Genomic DNA, 17,313 nt, shown 5'->3' on the forward strand with positions numbered 1-17,313 from the left:
GTGAGGCCATTTGCTAAACTGCACCAACTGAAAAACAACTTTTTTTTTTTTTTTCCCCAGCAAGATTAGATTCCAGCTACAATGCAGCACGAGGGACCTCCTCTAAATGACCTCGTCTTACCTCTGTTTCCATAGACATTTCTAGCCTCCAGTCCCTACTCTCCTTCAAGCACAGAAGACACCAGGTATACAGAGGCCAGGGGACAATTTGCACAGCAGTAAGGTGTTCTTGCTGCACTTCCAAGCCTATTCTGGAAGAAAAATGCACCTTTAGAAAGCAAGCTCACCTTTTAACAGCACAAGAATTACTTAAAATTAGGTAGCTTGCAACAGTGAACACTTTTCAATAATCAGTAACAGCTGAGGTTAACTAAGGCCTCCACTACCCACGGGAACACCCTGAGGAAAGCCCCGTTCAGGTACCAGGGCAGAGGCCGAGCCCGCTGGAAGGGGCGGGTGAGGAGGAGGCCCTGCCCTGCCCTGCCCTGCCCTGCCAGAGCTGGCCCAGCCCCGCAGTGGGTGTGCCTGCTCACAGCCCCTTCCTGCGGCTCCAGGGGGCCCGTCCCAGGCAGGACCACAGAGCTGCCCCTGGAACGCTCCAGTGTAAGAACCCTATGAGAATCCTATGAGAGGCTGAGGGAGCTGGGGTTGTTCAGCCTGGAGAAGAGGAGGCTCGGGGGAGACCTCCTCACTCTACAGCCACCTGACAGAAGGTTGTGGCCAGGTGGACGGCAGTCTCTTCTCCCAGGCAACCAGCAGTAGGACAAGAGGGCATGGTCTTAAGCTGTGCCAGGGGAGCCGTAGGTTGGATATTGGGAAGAAATTTTTTAGAGAGAGTAATCAGGGCTGCCCAGGGAGGTGGTAGATTCACCGTCCCTGGAGGTGTTTAAGGTGAGACTGGATGTGGACTCAGTGCCATGGTCTGGGAACCACGGCGGGGTTGGATCAAGGGTTGGACTTGATGATCTCGGAGGTCTTTTCCAAGCCGGTCGATTCTATGATTCTAACCCAGCTGTCAGCCAGGTCACTTCATGGATGGGCTGGGCCCTCTGAATTCATCCCAGCTTCCTCAAATGTGCTGGATGATGAACGCAGAAGCCCAGCTGTACGTGTGTACTAACGCTGTTAGTACAAGTACTAATTTGGTTTTTATACTCTGCAACATCTGTAGAGATTTAACACACGTTTAGTGTCAAAACACCTTGGTTTTTATTTTCCTATCCTTTTGAATCAGGTTAAGCTGTAAACAATTTCTGTTTCAATCAAATACTGCCAGCTAGAATTACTTCCATTCATGCATCACTGAAAACAAAAAGGGTATTTTTCCTTAAGTATAGGTTTTTCTTTTTTTAAACCATGTCACTTTATACAGAAACCAATAGCTAGATTCAATGCACCCTGATTAGTTATGTAAACAGATAACCCCCCAAAAAAAACCTCGTCAACAGAACTAATAAGTTGGTTCCTTCATAGAATGGAAATTAAAATCTCTCCTGACTTGAGGTTAACATGGTCAGGAGTACTGAGTGTGGCACATAAATCCATCTAGGAGGTGTATAAATTGCACTGTATCTGAATTAACAAAGTTATGCATAATGAAATGCACAGTTTAAATTCATGCTAGAAAGCATTTTTCAATATGAAGTGGCAGCCGACTGGCAACCATAACAGTTAGGTTCTGCACCATCATTTATGGCATTATAGATAACTATTACATATATAGCATACTTAAAAACCCTGAAGGATTGTGTTACTTGAAACATTCTCCAGGCAGTCGTTTGGTTTGAAACGTTGGGAGAAAGACTAAAAGAGCTCACCATCTTATACCAACTATGGTACCTTTAACTCTCATGAAGTAGATCAGATATGATGTGTATTTCACAGTAACAGAGTTGCTTAATGCCTTTTCTCCAACAGTAGGATTGTGGTAGATGTTTCTGCCCTCAGATCACCACTGTCCTGGTGGCTTTCCCTTTTCTTAAGTATGGGTAACTATACTGAGCACTTTTCCTGGGTTTTAACTATTCATCAGTCCTTTCAGTATATCTTCAGAGAGTTCCAGCAGTGGGAGTTCAGGGGATGGGATGTCCAGGGGGGGAAGGTTGGGTATTGGAATGTCCTTTGCCTTCCCAGCAGTTGTTGCGAACTTCTGCCACGTTGCAGCTGAAGAAGTACTTTCTGAGTGTTGCTGCAGACCCCACAACTCTGACTTCTCTACAAAATCAGCATCTACATCCAGCTCCTTGTCTACTGGAGATTTTTGGAGTCTAGCTCTTTCTGCTTTTAGCTGCTTATTCTCTCTCCTTAATCTCTCATTTTCAGCTACAAGAAATTCTATGTGCCGTTTCAAATCTGCAATTTTGGTTGCCTGCTCTTCTATTATTGTTTTGTCATCTTTTGGAGCTTTACTCCCAATACATGCTTCCACCGGCTCCTTTTTTTTCTGAAGCAGAAACAACAGTGTATCTGGGTCCCTGTCAAAGACACCCTGAATATCCTGCGAATGTTTCTCTGTGGAAGGGCTGTATTTCTGAGTAACAGGAACCAGTATGTTTTGATCATCAGAGTCTTCAGCAGATGGCTTATAAGAAGTCTGAAGGTGTGTGGCTGTTTCCTTATCAGCATTCTGCTGGGCCTTCAGCTTTTCCTCCCTCTTTGCCCTTTTCCACCTCTCCTGGATGAGCAGTAACTGTTTCATGTGACTATCCCTTTGTAATTCCAGTGACAGCTGAGCCTGGGTAAGAACAAGATTAAACAATTTAGTGGGTGATCCCTGATCCCACCTGAATATTCATGCAGGTAAAGTTACATGTGTGTAAATATTTACATGAACAGTATCACAGCACGGCTGGGGGGTGGGGAGCAAGAACTGCCCTCTGCTTGTACAATGCAACAGATTCAGATATGTCACCCAAATTCAGCAAAAAACCCGGTCTTTTTGTTTGTAAGTCACTGACCAGGCTACAACCCCTCTGAGCAGGGGCACCAGGAGTTTAACCGACCTGTGAACAGCACCAGGAAGGAAGGGATTCTCCTGGCATGCACAGCCACGCTTTGGCTAAACCATGCAAACTTTTTGTATGCTTCTGTGATGGTATCTGTGTAGACATATCAGTAACACCTGAAACTAAGCAGCAAATTGCTCCAAGGCCAGATACAGCCCCAAATGATTCAGCCATATTTAATGAAGGGGGTGGCATGGTAGACAATAACTCACAGGAACCACCTGGGTGAGAGACCATTTTCCAAAAGAATGACCCTTTGGAGCAAAGACAGAGGCCTGATCTCCAAGGGTTATTTGCTTTCATAATAATGGCTAAATTCAAACCCTACTGCTGTAACAGTGCTGAGCAGACTGTACTGCTACATTCACAGGCAGATCTGTGTGATGATTAAGGAAAGGTGTCAGGGCTGTTGTTCTGGAGATCCCCCAGTCAGGATGAATGAACCCAAAATTACAGACTGTAGATGAGACGCTCGGCTTTGTGTCTGAGCAAAGTGCCTCACAGCAAAAGCTAAACAAGAAACTAGTTTTATCACCTCCCTGAAGATGCCTGGCAGACTAGAAAGCTGGAGACCCCTTGGATGGCTTAGCATTTCTCTTGTCCCTGCTCCACATAAACTTGGAAAAACTCCCTAGGAAGACCGGTGTTACCACACTTGTGACACTCCCGGTGCAGTTGCCAAGGGCTCAGAAAACTTTGGAGAGGGTAACGCCCCAGGGGGGTGTGATCAGCGAGGGCACAGTGGGACACACAGGAGCTGTAGCTGGTTCTGGCAGCTGCTGCACTCGGGTCTCACCTGCTCCGACCGGGTCAGCTTCATGGCGTCCGTGAGGTACGCTGCGGACAGAGAACAGGTCAGCGTCAGCACGGCCTGCACAACCTCAGCATTCCCATGAAACCTAAGGAAAGGCTCCAGGCCTTCTGTGTGCTGAACCCCCACATAAAGGCAGCAGTCTAGAGGCAAAGCATTTACAGAGTTACGGTGGTTGGAAACACCTGCTGGTTTTCAAAAGTCAGGAAAAATTGCTGTAAGGTCTTGCAACGCACACTACACCCCTTCCACGGTATCCTGTTGGCCTGGGTTGCTCAAATTTGTTTTACAGAGAAGGACAACAGCCATTTCCAGAAAGTCCCAGAAGAATAGCTTTCCCATGAAGGGAAGGAACACAGCTAAGGACCAGACCTTTAGCATACAAGCACTTTATGACAAAATGTGATAAGTAAAATCCTCTTGCCCATGGCACACCAGCATTATGAAGTCATGCTTTTAAATTATATTCATAATGAAAAATTATGGTCCTTAGTTCCTCACTTTTTTTCCCAAGTTCTCCTCCAAACCAGAAAATGTGCTGGCTTGAGAGTCAGAGAAGCACTTTGAGCATATCTTGCTAGTGCTGAAAATGACAAGGTGTAAGAAATTCTTAACCAAATTTGGAATGATGCAAGATAATGGCATAGAATCATCAGACAAAGAAATCCAAGAAACATTCAGTGCCCTTCTGGGTTTTGTCTTGGTATATGAATGAAAGAAAACCAAAAGTCTGCATATTAGAATGTGTTATCCCTGATCACTCTGAGTATTCATAAAAACCAAAGAAACTATCAGTTTCTCACTTTAACTTCTAGTATTTATGAATGGAAAGTGAGAAGACCTGGTATCTAGGTTATGATGTTCAGAGTAGCCACTCTCCTTTGAGGAGACTTTGTCTCCTCAAAGCCCTGTCACTGAAAATATCCTATTTCTTGCACCAATTAAGAGATCCTCTTTCTTCTTCTGCCAAGTAGCTGCTGCACTGTCGGAGAGCTGAGGGACTCCAACACAGATAATTAGGCAGGACTATTTAAATGGACAGGTAAATGCACAAGGTCTCACACAGGACAGGGTGTCAATCTGCTGTTGTGCTCGAGCTCTGGGGAAGCTGAGCTCATCACCTGTTTTCAGCTGCTTGATTCAGACATCAGGAAAGGGAAGTAAACTTTTGTAAGCAAACATCTGTCTAAGTATTTCCTTTATTAGCAGGGGAAGCAGGTGACCTCAGCTATGAAAGCAGTGAAGAAAATACAAAGGGTAAAGTGAAACTGGCTTACAGCAGGTACCCAGCTTTAGTCTGTGCATGACACAAGGTGTTGGCTTCATCTTCAGTCAAGAACTGCGTTCGCAGTGATAACCATCCCCAATCAAAACAACTATGGAAATGTCTGACTTGAGCTGCTCATATGAGAAAAAAAAGTTTCCAAAAGGGCTCTTGATCTGGACTGAAAAACAAACTCACATTTTAAAAATAAAAATTCTGCATGTAACTAGATATTCTACTTACATAGAATCATAGAATCACGGAATATTCTGAGTTGGAAGGGACCCATCAGGATCATTGGGTCCAACTCCTGGCCCTAGGCAGGACACCCAAGGAGTCACACCACATACCTGAGAGCAGTGTCCAAATGCTTCCTGAGCTCAGACAGGCTTGGGGCACAGAGCATGCAAATCTAGGAACTGATTTTAACAGCTGGAACGTGAGAAATAACCTACTCACCAGCAGCTTTCTTGTGACAAGAAATTGCTTCTTCATATTTCCCTGCTGCCAACAAGCGATCTGCTTTTCTGCTCTGCTGGTGAGCCTTCAAAAAAAACCAAAACATTGCATCAATGAGGGTTCATGGACGAAGTTGTACCTGTGGTAAAAGTAATCATTACATCTGAGAAACCTGTACTGATTCCGATTCTCATGCTTTTAGGCTCAGATCTCCCACTCCCGTCCACGCTTTATAACTGGACTTCTTCTTTAATCCTACCTTACAAGAGTCTGTACTGGTAAGAACTGAAGGGTGTTAATGCAGCAAAGGTTGTGTGTACACAACAAAATCCTTTTGAAGCTGTTCCTCAGAAAGTACATGTTCTCTTTTATAGGCAGGCACTTACCACAGATGTGTAAAAAGACCATTAGGGATAAGAAGTTATGAGAAGTTGTGTGTTTTTAGGACCAGTTTACCTGGCAGAATGCAAAATATTTGAATTGTGTTACATCTCACAGCTGGTCTGATATTTTCTGCTGTCCCATGCCCTAGAGGCTTTGCCTCTTGGGTGAATAAACTACAAAAGATCTTTGCCTTTTTTTTTGTCTGCAGCTTACACCAGTTAATGGCAGCAGCACAGCCATAGTTAAAGATATCAAAGTCACGTTGTTGCTGTACAACAGTTAAGTCTATACTAGTATTTGTAAACCACTAATGTAAACCACCATCACAGACTAAGGATGTTGCTGGAAGCAAGCAATTGTATTTGCATATGCTCAGTGAGAAACACTACTGTATAACCAGCACTGCAACATTCATGAAAGTAAATCTTTTTGTCATTACTACAAGACATGAATTTTATGGTCCCTCCTCCCAGACAAGCTGTGTAATGTGAAAGGCTAGAAGCACTAACTGGTGAGACTCCCAGTTACACAGTCCAGGGCTGCTGTGCTGCACGTTGAGTTTGAAGTAAGCACACATCAGGTACTGATACTTACGTGACACTTATATTAACATCCACCTAAAACACAAGTTCCAAAACACAGGTCGGGTTCTTTGCCCTCCAAGTGGACTTATCCCCTGCACTGTTACAGTAAGTTCAATTTTCTACCACAATCTTGGCAGCTCTTACACCCCAGAAGAGAATGATTTGTATAGAAAACACTCGTTTGAGCGACAGCTGCTCTTAAGCAATCCCTAGCAGTTATATCACTGCATGTAGACATTTGGCTTTTCTAAAACTGATTTCAAATGCTAATATGCTGTGTTTTTAAAAAACCAAAATACAGTTCCTCGATTCTTCACAACAAACATTTTTTGTTATATTCTTCTTCCTCACCTTCATTGAATCCTCAGAGCATTGTCAGCATTTCCTATTTCTTCTGCCCTGAGGTTAAATAATCTCAGAAGTGGAAGTGTTTCTCTATTGGAAAATCATCTATTTTATGGCCTTTTTCTATGGACTCCTACAAATGACATATGCCAGAAAGATAAACTAATTTCCCATGGGAATGAACAAACGGGATCAGCACAGATAGAGCCATCTCCTTGGTTATTCCTGGCAGCTCATCCCGTTACAAATTAGCTGTGTCATGGACAAAAAAAACACCTGAGCTAGCTCTTTGCAAAACAATTTTTCAATAAATTAGTATTGATACAGCTGCTTCTGAAAACTGCATGGGCAGGTCTGAAAAAACAGGGTAAGAGGAAACTGGATAGCTAGAGACAGAAGGGCTAAGGAAGCACTTCAACAGGCAGGGGAACTGGTTTCATTTATCAGTTTCTACATATAAGAATTTGAGTCTAACTGTTTTCAAGGGTTATTCTTACATGTTTTAAACTACTGGAGTATGATCTTACTCAAATCACTTAAGCACATTTGAGGACAGTCAGTTCTGTTTGACTGAGCAATTAAATTATTTCCATTCTCAATTAACTTCCAGTGAAGGTGAAGGGAGTCTGAAGAAGTCAGGCTGGACTGTGAATAAAATTAGGAAAGCAACAGTCCATAGAAGTTAGCAAGAAGAAAACACGATCCTCTGTTGAGGTCAAAATGCCTTTCTTGCTCTTACATCAAAATATACACATCAGGCCACCTTGCTCTGATGCAACAAACTTCCCAACGAAAACAACAGAAACCACAGCAGAGAAAAATCAGTTTTAAGCACAGCTTTGTGTGAGAAAACCAGGTGTTCTGCAGTCAGTCATGGGCAAGGAATTCCTCATTTTCCATCTTTTCCTGCCAGCTTGACAAGGAAATATTTGCTCATTTATGCCACCCTGTGAGTGTTTGTGCCCATTAGTTGATTGTGGAAGGACCAAGGAATCTCCCCCATTTTCATGGTTGCTTATTTTTCAATAAGCAGTTTGGAGAAATTAGCGGTGCTGTTTCCTAGCAGCAAGTGATGAAGCTGCAGCAGAAGTATTTGGGTGCTTAATGGCCATTATGATGGATGAGCTTGTACATCTTGTCTAGTCTGCTGGCTTACTGCAAGAAATGCTCAGTTCCACTCAGCCACACAGCTTCTAACCATTGTTAGCAAATCTGTTTTGAACTCAGAGGAGCCTGTATCCCGTTATAAAACTGGCAATGGAAGAACTGGTCCTATATCCTGAAGAGAAAAAAATGACTCTCAAGTTTATCTCAAGTCTGATGTCATGCTAAAGGAAGGTGTTTACACAACAGTTGTGGAGCTGCGGTGCTGGATCCCAGCACATTCCAGCAGGACTGCTTTGACCTTGGTCCTGCTGCTGTGGTTACAGAAACACCTGCTGCTTGGCTCTGCTGGGTTTATGGATCTGATTTCTCTTTCCTCTTCCACTTGCAGTGCTGGAAATAAATGTAGGATGGGGTGTAAGAATAATCATAATTTATTAACAAGCTATGGAATTGAAGGGTGCAAGCAGGGTGCAAGCAGGTTGACAACCACTTCCAGATGTCCCTCCCAATCCTAATGAGCAGGAATTCCCAGTAGGCAAGTGGACAGGTGTTAACAATTTGACCCTTGTAAAAGGAAGCAGGTGAGGGCAGGATGGCCAAGATAAAAAGCTTCCTCACGTTGCTTCAACATAACTACTTCTTACAAGGTTTGTGTAAGCTTTATTGTGTGACATGAATCGCTCTGGACCAACTGCAAAAGCAGGTAAGTTTGACGTTTTTCTACCCTTTCCAACTGGAGTTGAGATGTTGAAGGAGGATACCTGCATTTGTAAGTTTGTGCTATTCTACAGAAAGGCTCCTATTTGATTTTTCAAACAGTCTGCTACCCTCTCCTCGGAGCAGTAATTTGCAACAGTGCTTCTGTAGTTGGGACAGTCTTGTGTATGTTTTGGTTTTCTCTGCTCCACTAATGGGACAACAGCTCTTCACTTGGACAAAGCCTTGCACAAGATGTTAAGCTTACAGCCTTCTTTATACATTGCAAGGGACTCTCTAAAAATTATGTATTTTAATATGATTACGAAGCACAGATTTTGGTGCCTAACTTAAAAGGTGACTCATAAAGGCAGGAAAACCCAGCTGCTAAAACAATGGAGCCTGATGGAAGCTTAACTGCAAGAAGTTTGTTTGTAAGTTTTTTAAGTGAAACCACTGTTTGCTGCTACTGTCATCTACTTTATGCCATGGGCTGTGGATACCAGTTATTTTTGCCAGGAAGGATCAACACCTGTGGTCTCTCACTGCTGAAAGCAAAGAGGAAGGTTTTTTGGTTTTTCAGTTTGGGTTTTTTTGGGGGTTTTTTTTGAGAGATGAGGGATCTATTTGAGGATTTGTTTCCCTAAGGACACAGGTCTGTTTTCCTAAGAGTGTTTGAAGAGTCATAAAGTGCACACTGTGTCACTTCCATGTTATCCAAGCGTGCTAAGTGTTTTCCATGTGGATGTTTACAGCAGAGGGTCACAAAGGGTGGGATGAGCTGGTGCACCGTGGTTACTCCCATGCCACACTCTGTCAGTTCTCTATCTATGGAAATCTCTTTCAAACATCATTCTTACCAGGAAAGAGTGAACTTAAAAAGGTTTCAATGTGTATGTCCTCATATGCATTGAGAAAACAGAATGAAGAGAGAACACAATGGGAAAACTTGACCTGAGAGGTCCAAGAATAAACTGTGGCCATCCATTTACTTTAAAAAAAAAAAGTGCAATCATGATTGGGGTGACTATGGAAAATGCTTGTACTTACAGGCAGTTATACTAAAGCCAAAAATAATATAGAGTTGTATTGTAAAATGCTAAATAATGGGAATATATTTGCCACTAAGACTAAAGAAATGGTAAAATGTAGCTTTATCAACAGAAGCAAGCTCCCATTTTTAAATAATTGTATTCTGTAGAGAAAGATGATTAAGAACCAAAAAATGGCAGAACCCATTGTGGCTGTTCAACCAAGACCACTAGTCGGATGTGAGCTCAATTGTCTGTCTTTGTAAGCCTGTACTTAGCCAGGTTGACAGAACAATGACTCAGCTGTGTAAATTACAGGTTAGTGTTCCTACAGAGCAAAACAAGTATGTGAAACTCTCATGAGAACGTGTTCTCAGCACTGACAGACTCCTCACTCGCTTTGTATTGAACTGTAAAGATGTTAAAGTTCAACTGGCATGTAAGTAATGGCATTAGAATTTAAATATATGGGCAGACAAGCAACCAGTTGTTTTGCCAACCCACATTAATTCACTGAATAGCTCTAATTGACTACGCGTGTGTTCCCAGCCTATTCCAAGTTTAAGATAAAATGGTTAGTCTGAGTTCCTCACCATGCAAATGCAATTAAGAGATCTGGAATGAAACCAACTCACATCCACACTGCTCAGGTTAGGTGGAGCCTTCCAAACCCCATAGAGGCATGTATCACCTGCACCTTCCTTAGGGTGTGGTATCCTTTTACCTACTGCATAGTCAAATCAACCTCATTCGCTTCCTTTTCATCCACTTAGTAGGATAAAAGCACTGAATGCTTCAACTTGCTTGTCAGAGCCATTTTTACAGAATCAATTAGGTTGGAAAAGAACTCTGAGATCATTGAGTCCAACCTACCACCACGCACACCACACCATGGCACTAAGTGCCATGTCCAGTCTTTCTTTAAACACCTCCAGGGACGGTGGCTCCACCACCTCCCTGGGCATTTTGCACGCCTGCAGTTCTCAGCTGCTTTGGTGGTGTTTTTCTTGTCCCCATATACAGTGTCACAGCAAGTCTTGCTAAGTGAGAACTGTTCTGCTGCCCTGATAATAAACAAGACCAACCTGGGCTTCGATGTGCAGCCTTAAACCACATGGCTCAAGCTGTTACAGCAACCGAGCTACTCCTCAGTAGGGAACAACAGAGCCATCACAACAAATTGTCCAGTAAACAATCTATTCCAGGAGGAACAAGTTGAAAACAAGTGGGGCAGAGAGGATTCAGCTGTGACCTCAGTCTGCTGCCTCACCAGGCCTCCATGAGGTGGCTTCATTTGGGTGTTCAAACTGCTGGTCATGCTGACTCAGAGCTGAACTGTGTGGCCTGATGACAGGCACGTAATGCCAGTGTGATGCAGCAGAAAGGCACTGCTGGTAGGTACCCAAACAGCACAGTTACAGTGAGGAAATAATGCTTCTGTCAACCACCCATAGCTTAGCTAATTATGTTCTTGACTGGGAGCAGCTGCAAGTTGTTTTCTGTGTCATGTGGAACAGTTCTGTGTTGTGCCTTTAACAGGAATTATATACCTGAACACAGCCTTGAGGTGGCTGTTACTGATCTGGCTGTTCAGCTGAGCACCTGATGCCCCACCTCAGCACCTCCAGTCACTCCTCTCAGATATGGGGCTGCCTCTGTGGGTTCACACCTTGTGGTTCACCCACCACTGTAGTAAAAACAGACTTTGTGTGAGGCACATCTATAGAGTGATACTTTCCCCCCTTTTATTACCTACAAGCTTGTCCTCTCTAATTTGAGCTCAGACTTGAGTGCATCTGCCCTTTTTTTGGTTCCATTTTAGACTGGAAGATCAAGTATAGCAGGTTAAGCTTTATTAAAAAAAAATCAAAGAAAACAAGTGGGGTTCAGTGGATGTTTCTGTAGATTAACATAATATTCCTGGTTTTCGAATCAAAATAACAGAGCTGCAGGCTGGCATTGAGTCTCAAACACATTAGCCCATGTGGTTTAAATCCTTTGGTCTCTAGTGAACTTTCATAGATGCTTTCTATTTTCCTCTCCTACACCTCCATATTGCATATTTATTCTGTTTGTTATTTTGCCTTTGTGTGGATGTAGTACTCACCTCACTTTTAAATCACTTCCTAAAGTAAACCACTGACTGGCTCGCACTGGAGTGGTTGCTACCAATGCATTAATATTAAAATCTTTCATTATATGACATTTTTGAAATACACATTTTGTTATTCTCACTCCAGCCACTGGTCTGTGCTTTCTGTTTTCACCAAAACAGCAGCTCCTCAAGCTGGGTCCCTTATGCTTCAAGAAACTTAGAGCTGACAGATACTCACCAGATTTTAGATTATATTTTATTATAAGCCATACAAACATTACTACCTTGTAGGAAGAATACCAAGTAGAGGTGGTATGGCTCGTTAGCTATAGGACAATACTGAGGTATTAAAGTAGAATCTGCAGAGTTCTGAGGTCCTGGACTGTTTAAGGGACAAGTTTTCTTTCTCATCTCTTCTTGAGGTTTGATATTATTTGCCTCATTTTTACTGTGTTCCTTCCAAGCTCCTGATGGTCAGCAGTGTGTGGTTGTGCTTCTTAACTTGTAACTTTTGCTCCTATACCTAAGGTTAAAATTACCGCTGGATGTGAGATCAGAATTCTTTGCCTAAATCAGATGGCAGTAGGAATTACCCCTACAGTAAATATCACCAAGAAGCTCTTGAGATGCTCTGCGAGAACTTGCAGTGTTCATGAGAGACTTATCTTTGTGCTTTTGCAGTAAAAGTTTTAATCTGTAGAAGAATGTTGATATGCCTTAAGTTTTTGACACTGGGTTATGTGTGAAATAAGTAATCAGCCGGGCTAGAAACCTGTTACACGGTTGTCTGCAGGTGCAGAAACTGCACTTCATACTGGTTTTAAGTTCCACGGCATAACCTAAATGTTTTATTTGTAGGGTTTAAGAAGTGGCTTCCTTACTAGTAAAAGCATAAGGATGAGGGCTTTAACCCTTTCTTTCAAGATGAGATCACTGCTTAGAGACATGGTTCAGTGGTCCATTAGCAGTGCTGGATTAATGGCTGGACTTGGATCCTAGAGTTCTTCTCCAATCTTAATGATTCTACAAAAACGCTTTCCAATGGCTCTGTCAAATCAGACAATGGCAACAGATCTTGGAAAAGTTATTTCAGTTATTCCTAAAGGAAGGATCACTGGGTACAACAAATACCTTGAGGACAGCTCAGTGGAAAAATCAAATCAGCAGTTAGTACTGTAGCACAAGTCCTAGAAAGGTTAAAAGAAGGAAAGTTGGGGTTAGACTCAGCATGATCATTTGCTAACCATGCAACAATGGCACAGAAGGAATACAAAAAGTTAGTAACTTTAAAATAGAAAAAAAAAGTCTGAAGAACTAAATTCGTATGTAAATGAGCTAAATAAGGTCAAATTCTGAAAAGATGGATCCATTTCTCATTGAAGTTATTAGACCTGAAGGTCAGTAATTAAAACTTCCATTGAACAAAAAACATTGTAGTGTTATGTACATATGTATATGTGTGTGTGTATATATATATATTCAGCATATCTGGAAAGCAAATCTGTGTTGTCTAGTGCCATCTACAGAACTAAATCGGTGAATTGGGGAAACCAAAATATAGCAAACGTAAGAAAGAAATAGTTTAAGGCATTAAGCCCAGTTCCATGAAGACAAAACATTATTTTGAGGGAAATCTATCTGTCAGAAGGTAGAAAAAGAACATAATTGAAACCAGTGGAACACAACAAGCTATGGCATGCCACCTGTAAGGGATTTTTTTTTTTTTTTTAAGTCAGATCAGCTGCCCAGAAAATCAGGACAGTATCCACGCTTTCCAAAAAGACTAGATGCTCCAATCCACAACTAATAAACGAGGTTCACAGGACAAAGCAATATCCAAATACTGTAGTAAATTATGATGAAATGCCTTAACTGAAGAAAAATCAATTTTGTGAAAAAGCCACGATAGACTGAAAGGGAAATGTCTTGTACTCAAGTCATCAATAGCAGTTAAGTCTAATGATTACTGTATCAAAAACCGCTTTGTAGTTTAGGTGTTGGGTGATTTGGTGGGTTTGGTTTGGTTTGTTGTTTTGGGGTTTTTTTGTTGTTGTTTTGGTAGCTTTATTTTCCCCTTTGTCATCTTTGGAAAAAGTTGTGCTTTTCCAGTCGACAGGAACTAGACTTAGGTAAGAGAAGATATTTATAGGAGAAGCAAGTGAAATAGATCACATTGGATATTATAAACATCTTAAATGGATGTTCTTTTACTGGAGGTTGGCTCCTTCCCTGAATATTGTGCAGCATTTTAAAAAAAAAAAGTGTTTTTATTTCAGGCCACTCTAAGGCAGTAGGAGCATATTTGCAGGCAATTTCATAATTTTCTGTACGAAAGTATGTCAAGTACCTTTTTTCATGTATTATCTCTTCATGCAGAAGTGCCTTGACCTTGTTGTCAGCCTGATGCTACCCAGGTGTGGTACCTGCACACTGCTGTTGTGGTCACAAGATCATCAGCCAGGCTTTTGTCACAGTCTTGTCACTCCTACAGTCCTTTTAAGTGGTCTCTTACTGAAACACTACTGACTAGTGACATCTCCTCTGCCAAAAAGCTGCTGCTTACAGACATTTACCAGTGAATATACAACATTTGTTTTGTCCTTAGAGTTTTACGCACTAGATCTACTTTTAAAAAAGTTTTCACAGTGTCTGTGAACTTAGCTACAGTTTATCATTTCTGCATTACTGTGCTGCCTGTTTGCCAGACTTTAAGCCCATCATATCAACAAGTTAGAAGAGCTTTTCTACTTCTTGCTGTTCCTTATTTCAATTAGTGTTTCAGCATAGAGTGAAAAGTCTGAGACAGTGTGATGCTGACATACCCAGAGAGGTTCTGCACCATTGATTTGGATCTAAACTCACCATCTTCCTAATTCCATGGATGGTCAGCAGTGACAGTTCTAAAAGCCTTCCTGAATCAGAGAGGGTGATCCAGGAATACCTGACTGGCTCCGCATGGAGCAGGCAAGGGTTTGCCAGGGTTGACACTCTGCTGGAGCAAATAAGCTTTGATTAAAAACTGAACTGACACAAGTCCCTGAGGTTCACATGGCAATGTCTGAACAATTTCTGGATCAAACTCATTCCTGGAAGCACCACTGATGTATTCCTGGTGTGCTGCCCCTGGCTCACTGGACTGCTGGACCAAAGCTTGTTTTCTAAGGGAACACTGCATCACCACAGTCAAGGCACAGCTTTGATAAAACCCATAAGGCAGCAGGGAATTAACTCTTCTAGATTGTGTCTATCGGACAGGGACCTGCCAATTTAGGCTGTTTAACATTTGACTAGCTTTTGTGAAGCTGCATTTTTCAGACCATCTGTGTTTCAGCTCCAGTTCCTTAGCGACTTAGTCTAAGCCGGGGGGGGCGGAGCGGGGCGCGTCCTGATTTCAGGTTTTAACGCGTTTCGCCTTCTGAAGTTAGAAGAAACACTGGGTCCTGATAAACTCTCTAAACTGCCATGGTTATGGCCTGTGCTATCTAAACGCTTCCTCTAGGCACTTCCTTCCCGAACTTGCCTCCCAGAACTTCCCCTATCCCTCGGGTTTACAGAGGGATCACCCGGCAATGTAAACATGTCGCAACTCGCTCCCTGCGCCGTTCTCCCTCCAGGGCCCGGAGCAGCGCTGTCCCGCCGCACCGGGGCGAGCCCCCCATCCCCGGCGCGGCGCTGGGCCCCGCTCCCGCCCGGCACGGCCTCACGGGGCCCTGAACGGGTGGTTGGGGGCGACAGGCAGGTGACCAGAGTCCCGCTGTCCGCTCAGGTCGCGCCTCCTCTCCCGGTTACGCGGAGCGGTGTCTCGCTCTCCCCGCTGCCCGGCTCCGCTCCCCCCCCCGGCCCTGCGCTCACCAGGTTGAGGGGCCCCTCCATCACTTCCATGGGCGGCGGGGGCTGCGGGCACATGGGCGGGGGGCGCTGGGCGCTGCCGCGGCCCGGCCCCGGCGCGGCCCGGCCCCGGCGCGGCTGCCTTGTAAACACGGGCGGCCGCTTCCGCCCGCGAGAGCCGCGCCGCGCCTCGCGAGACTTGCGTCGCCGGGGCAACGGGCGCCGCGCGCGCCGAGGGGAGAGGCGGACAAAGGGGAAGCCGTCTTCTTCCCTGCTTCTCGGAAAAGTTAGCCCCCAAAGAGGAGGAGACAAAAAAAAAAAAAAAAAAAGAAAAGGGTTACTTTGGAAATCTTAGAATATCCTGAGTTGGGACGGACCCACGAGGATCCCCCTCCTGGCCCTCCGCAGGACACCCCAAGAGTCACGCCCTGTGTCTGAGAGCGTTGTCCAAACGCTTCTTGAGCTCTGTCAGACCGCTGCCCTGGGGAGCCTGTTCCAGCGCCCAACCACCCTCAGGGGGAAGAACCTTTTCCTAATATCCAACCTAAACATCCCCCGACTCAGCTTCTTGCCGTTTCCTCGGGTCCTGTCGGTGGTAACCAGAGCGAAGAGATCAGTGGAGCCGGCTGCTCCACTTCCCCTTGTGAGGATGTTGAAGACCGCAGTGAGGTTTCCCCTCAGACTCCTCCGGGCAGAACATGCCAAGTGACCTCAACACCCTGCCTAGGATTAGGTGACGTTGCTCTCAAAGAGTAAGAAATAGTTATGTGCAAGTTACGTCATATTCTGTACAGTGTCAAGTTGGTATTCCCGGATCTTTGATAAATATCAGGTGGATGTGATTCAAAATAATGGATGTAAGCCAACATCAGGCTGAAACTGGCATGTAAAGTTGGTATGTAGTTGTACCTGAGCACCAGAACCTACCTGATGTACTTGTCAAGGACTGTCAGTCTGTGACCTCTAGAGCTCTGCAGCCAGAGCCACTGCCACACAGGAGCTTTAAAACTGGCATGAAGACCAGCACTTTAATTGAAATGCTTCAACGAGAGTACTATCTTTCTCAGATCTCGCCTAAATTCTTGGTATTTTCCTCTTAGTTCAAGTTCTTGTGATAGCCCTTTCTTCCAGAGGATGCTTGTAGATGGGAATATAGCAAAATGTGAGGTAATAAAAAAAGGCTTTGTAACTAAAGCTTTCTATCCCACGGGAGATCAACAAACACTTTAAAAGCTCTAGATAGAGGCTTAAGGGACAGACGCCAAGGGTCACGCTGAGGGGAGAGCAGGGTTTCTGTGGGGAAAAGTCCCCCCAGCACAGTCACAAAGCAGTAAAAGTGCCAGGGCTCCTCGTGGCTCTTCATTGCAGGAATTGCAGTATATGGAAACAGGTGATAATGGCAGTGATGCCAAAATTGCCATGTATATGCTAACAGCACAGTAGTGTTAATTATCCCAGGTAACAAGCAAAAGGAGAAGACAAAACATCCTCGAGTTGCACAAGGGAAGGTTTAGACTAGACAGGAAAAATTTCTTCACCAAAAGGGCCGTCAAGCATTGGAACAGGCTGCCCAGGGCAGTGATGGAATAACAGTCCTTGGAAGTACTCAAAGAACTTGTAGATGTGGTGCTTAGGGATGTGGTTCAGTAGTGGACCTGGCAGTGTTAGGTTAATGGTTGGACTCAATGATCTTTTCCGTCCATA

The 17,313-nt window shown here is 43.9% G+C and overlaps 1 protein-coding gene and 1 long non-coding RNA gene across 8 annotated transcripts in view; one reads left to right on the plus strand and one right to left on the minus strand.

Annotated features, from left to right (window-relative positions):
- Positions 1-1,196: 1,196 nt before the first annotated feature.
- NRBF2 (nuclear receptor binding factor 2) lies at positions 1,197-15,718 on the minus strand. 3 transcript variants are annotated; one of them, XM_017826166.1, is made up of 4 exons: positions 15,634-15,718; positions 5,540-5,624; positions 3,802-3,842; positions 1,197-2,734 (listed from the first exon to the last, which is right to left on the minus strand). In XM_017826166.1, the coding sequence occupies exons 1-4, from the start codon at positions 15,685-15,687 to the stop codon at positions 2,018-2,020; spliced, it is 897 nt and encodes a 298-aa protein (XP_017681655.1). In that variant the 5' UTR covers positions 15,688-15,718; the 3' UTR covers positions 1,197-2,017. The 3 variants fall into 3 exon arrangements, with proteins under 3 accessions (XP_017681655.1, XP_017681657.1, XP_017681656.1); XM_017826168.1 differs by lacking the exon at positions 15,634-15,718 and adding an exon at positions 14,644-14,788; XM_017826167.1 differs by lacking the exon at positions 15,634-15,718 and adding an exon at positions 6,859-6,879.
- A 177-nt stretch (positions 15,719-15,895) lies between these two features.
- Positions 15,896-17,313, plus strand: part of LOC108502780 — a 70,742-nt gene continuing 69,324 nt past the window's right edge. For 3 of the 5 annotated variants that reach the window (XR_001876612.1, XR_001876616.1, XR_001876614.1), the window contains exon 1: positions 15,896-16,776. This is a non-coding gene — a long non-coding RNA (uncharacterized LOC108502780). The remainder of the gene's footprint in view (positions 16,777-17,313) is intronic. The other 2 variants (XR_001876613.1, XR_001876615.1) reach the window with 2 other exon arrangements.

The sequence above is a fragment of the Lepidothrix coronata genome, unplaced genomic scaffold (genome assembly GCF_001604755.1).
Source record: "Lepidothrix coronata isolate B3197 unplaced genomic scaffold, Lepidothrix_coronata-1.0 Scaffold124, whole genome shotgun sequence".
Lineage (NCBI taxonomy): Eukaryota > Metazoa > Chordata > Aves > Passeriformes > Pipridae > Lepidothrix > Lepidothrix coronata.

Coding starts and splice junctions, on each gene's coding strand:
- NRBF2 (XM_017826166.1), bottom strand. CDS start 15,687: ATGTGCCCGCAGCCCCCGCCGCCCATGGAAGTGATGGAGGGGCCCCTC. Junction 5,625..15,633: donor TGGAGGGGCCCCTCAACCTG/GTGAGCGCAGGG, acceptor TTTTTTTTGAAG/GCTCACCAGCAGAGCAGAAA. Junction 3,843..5,539: donor TTGTCACAAGAAAGCTGCTG/GTGAGTAGGTTA, acceptor CTCTGTCCGCAG/CGTACCTCACGGACGCCATG.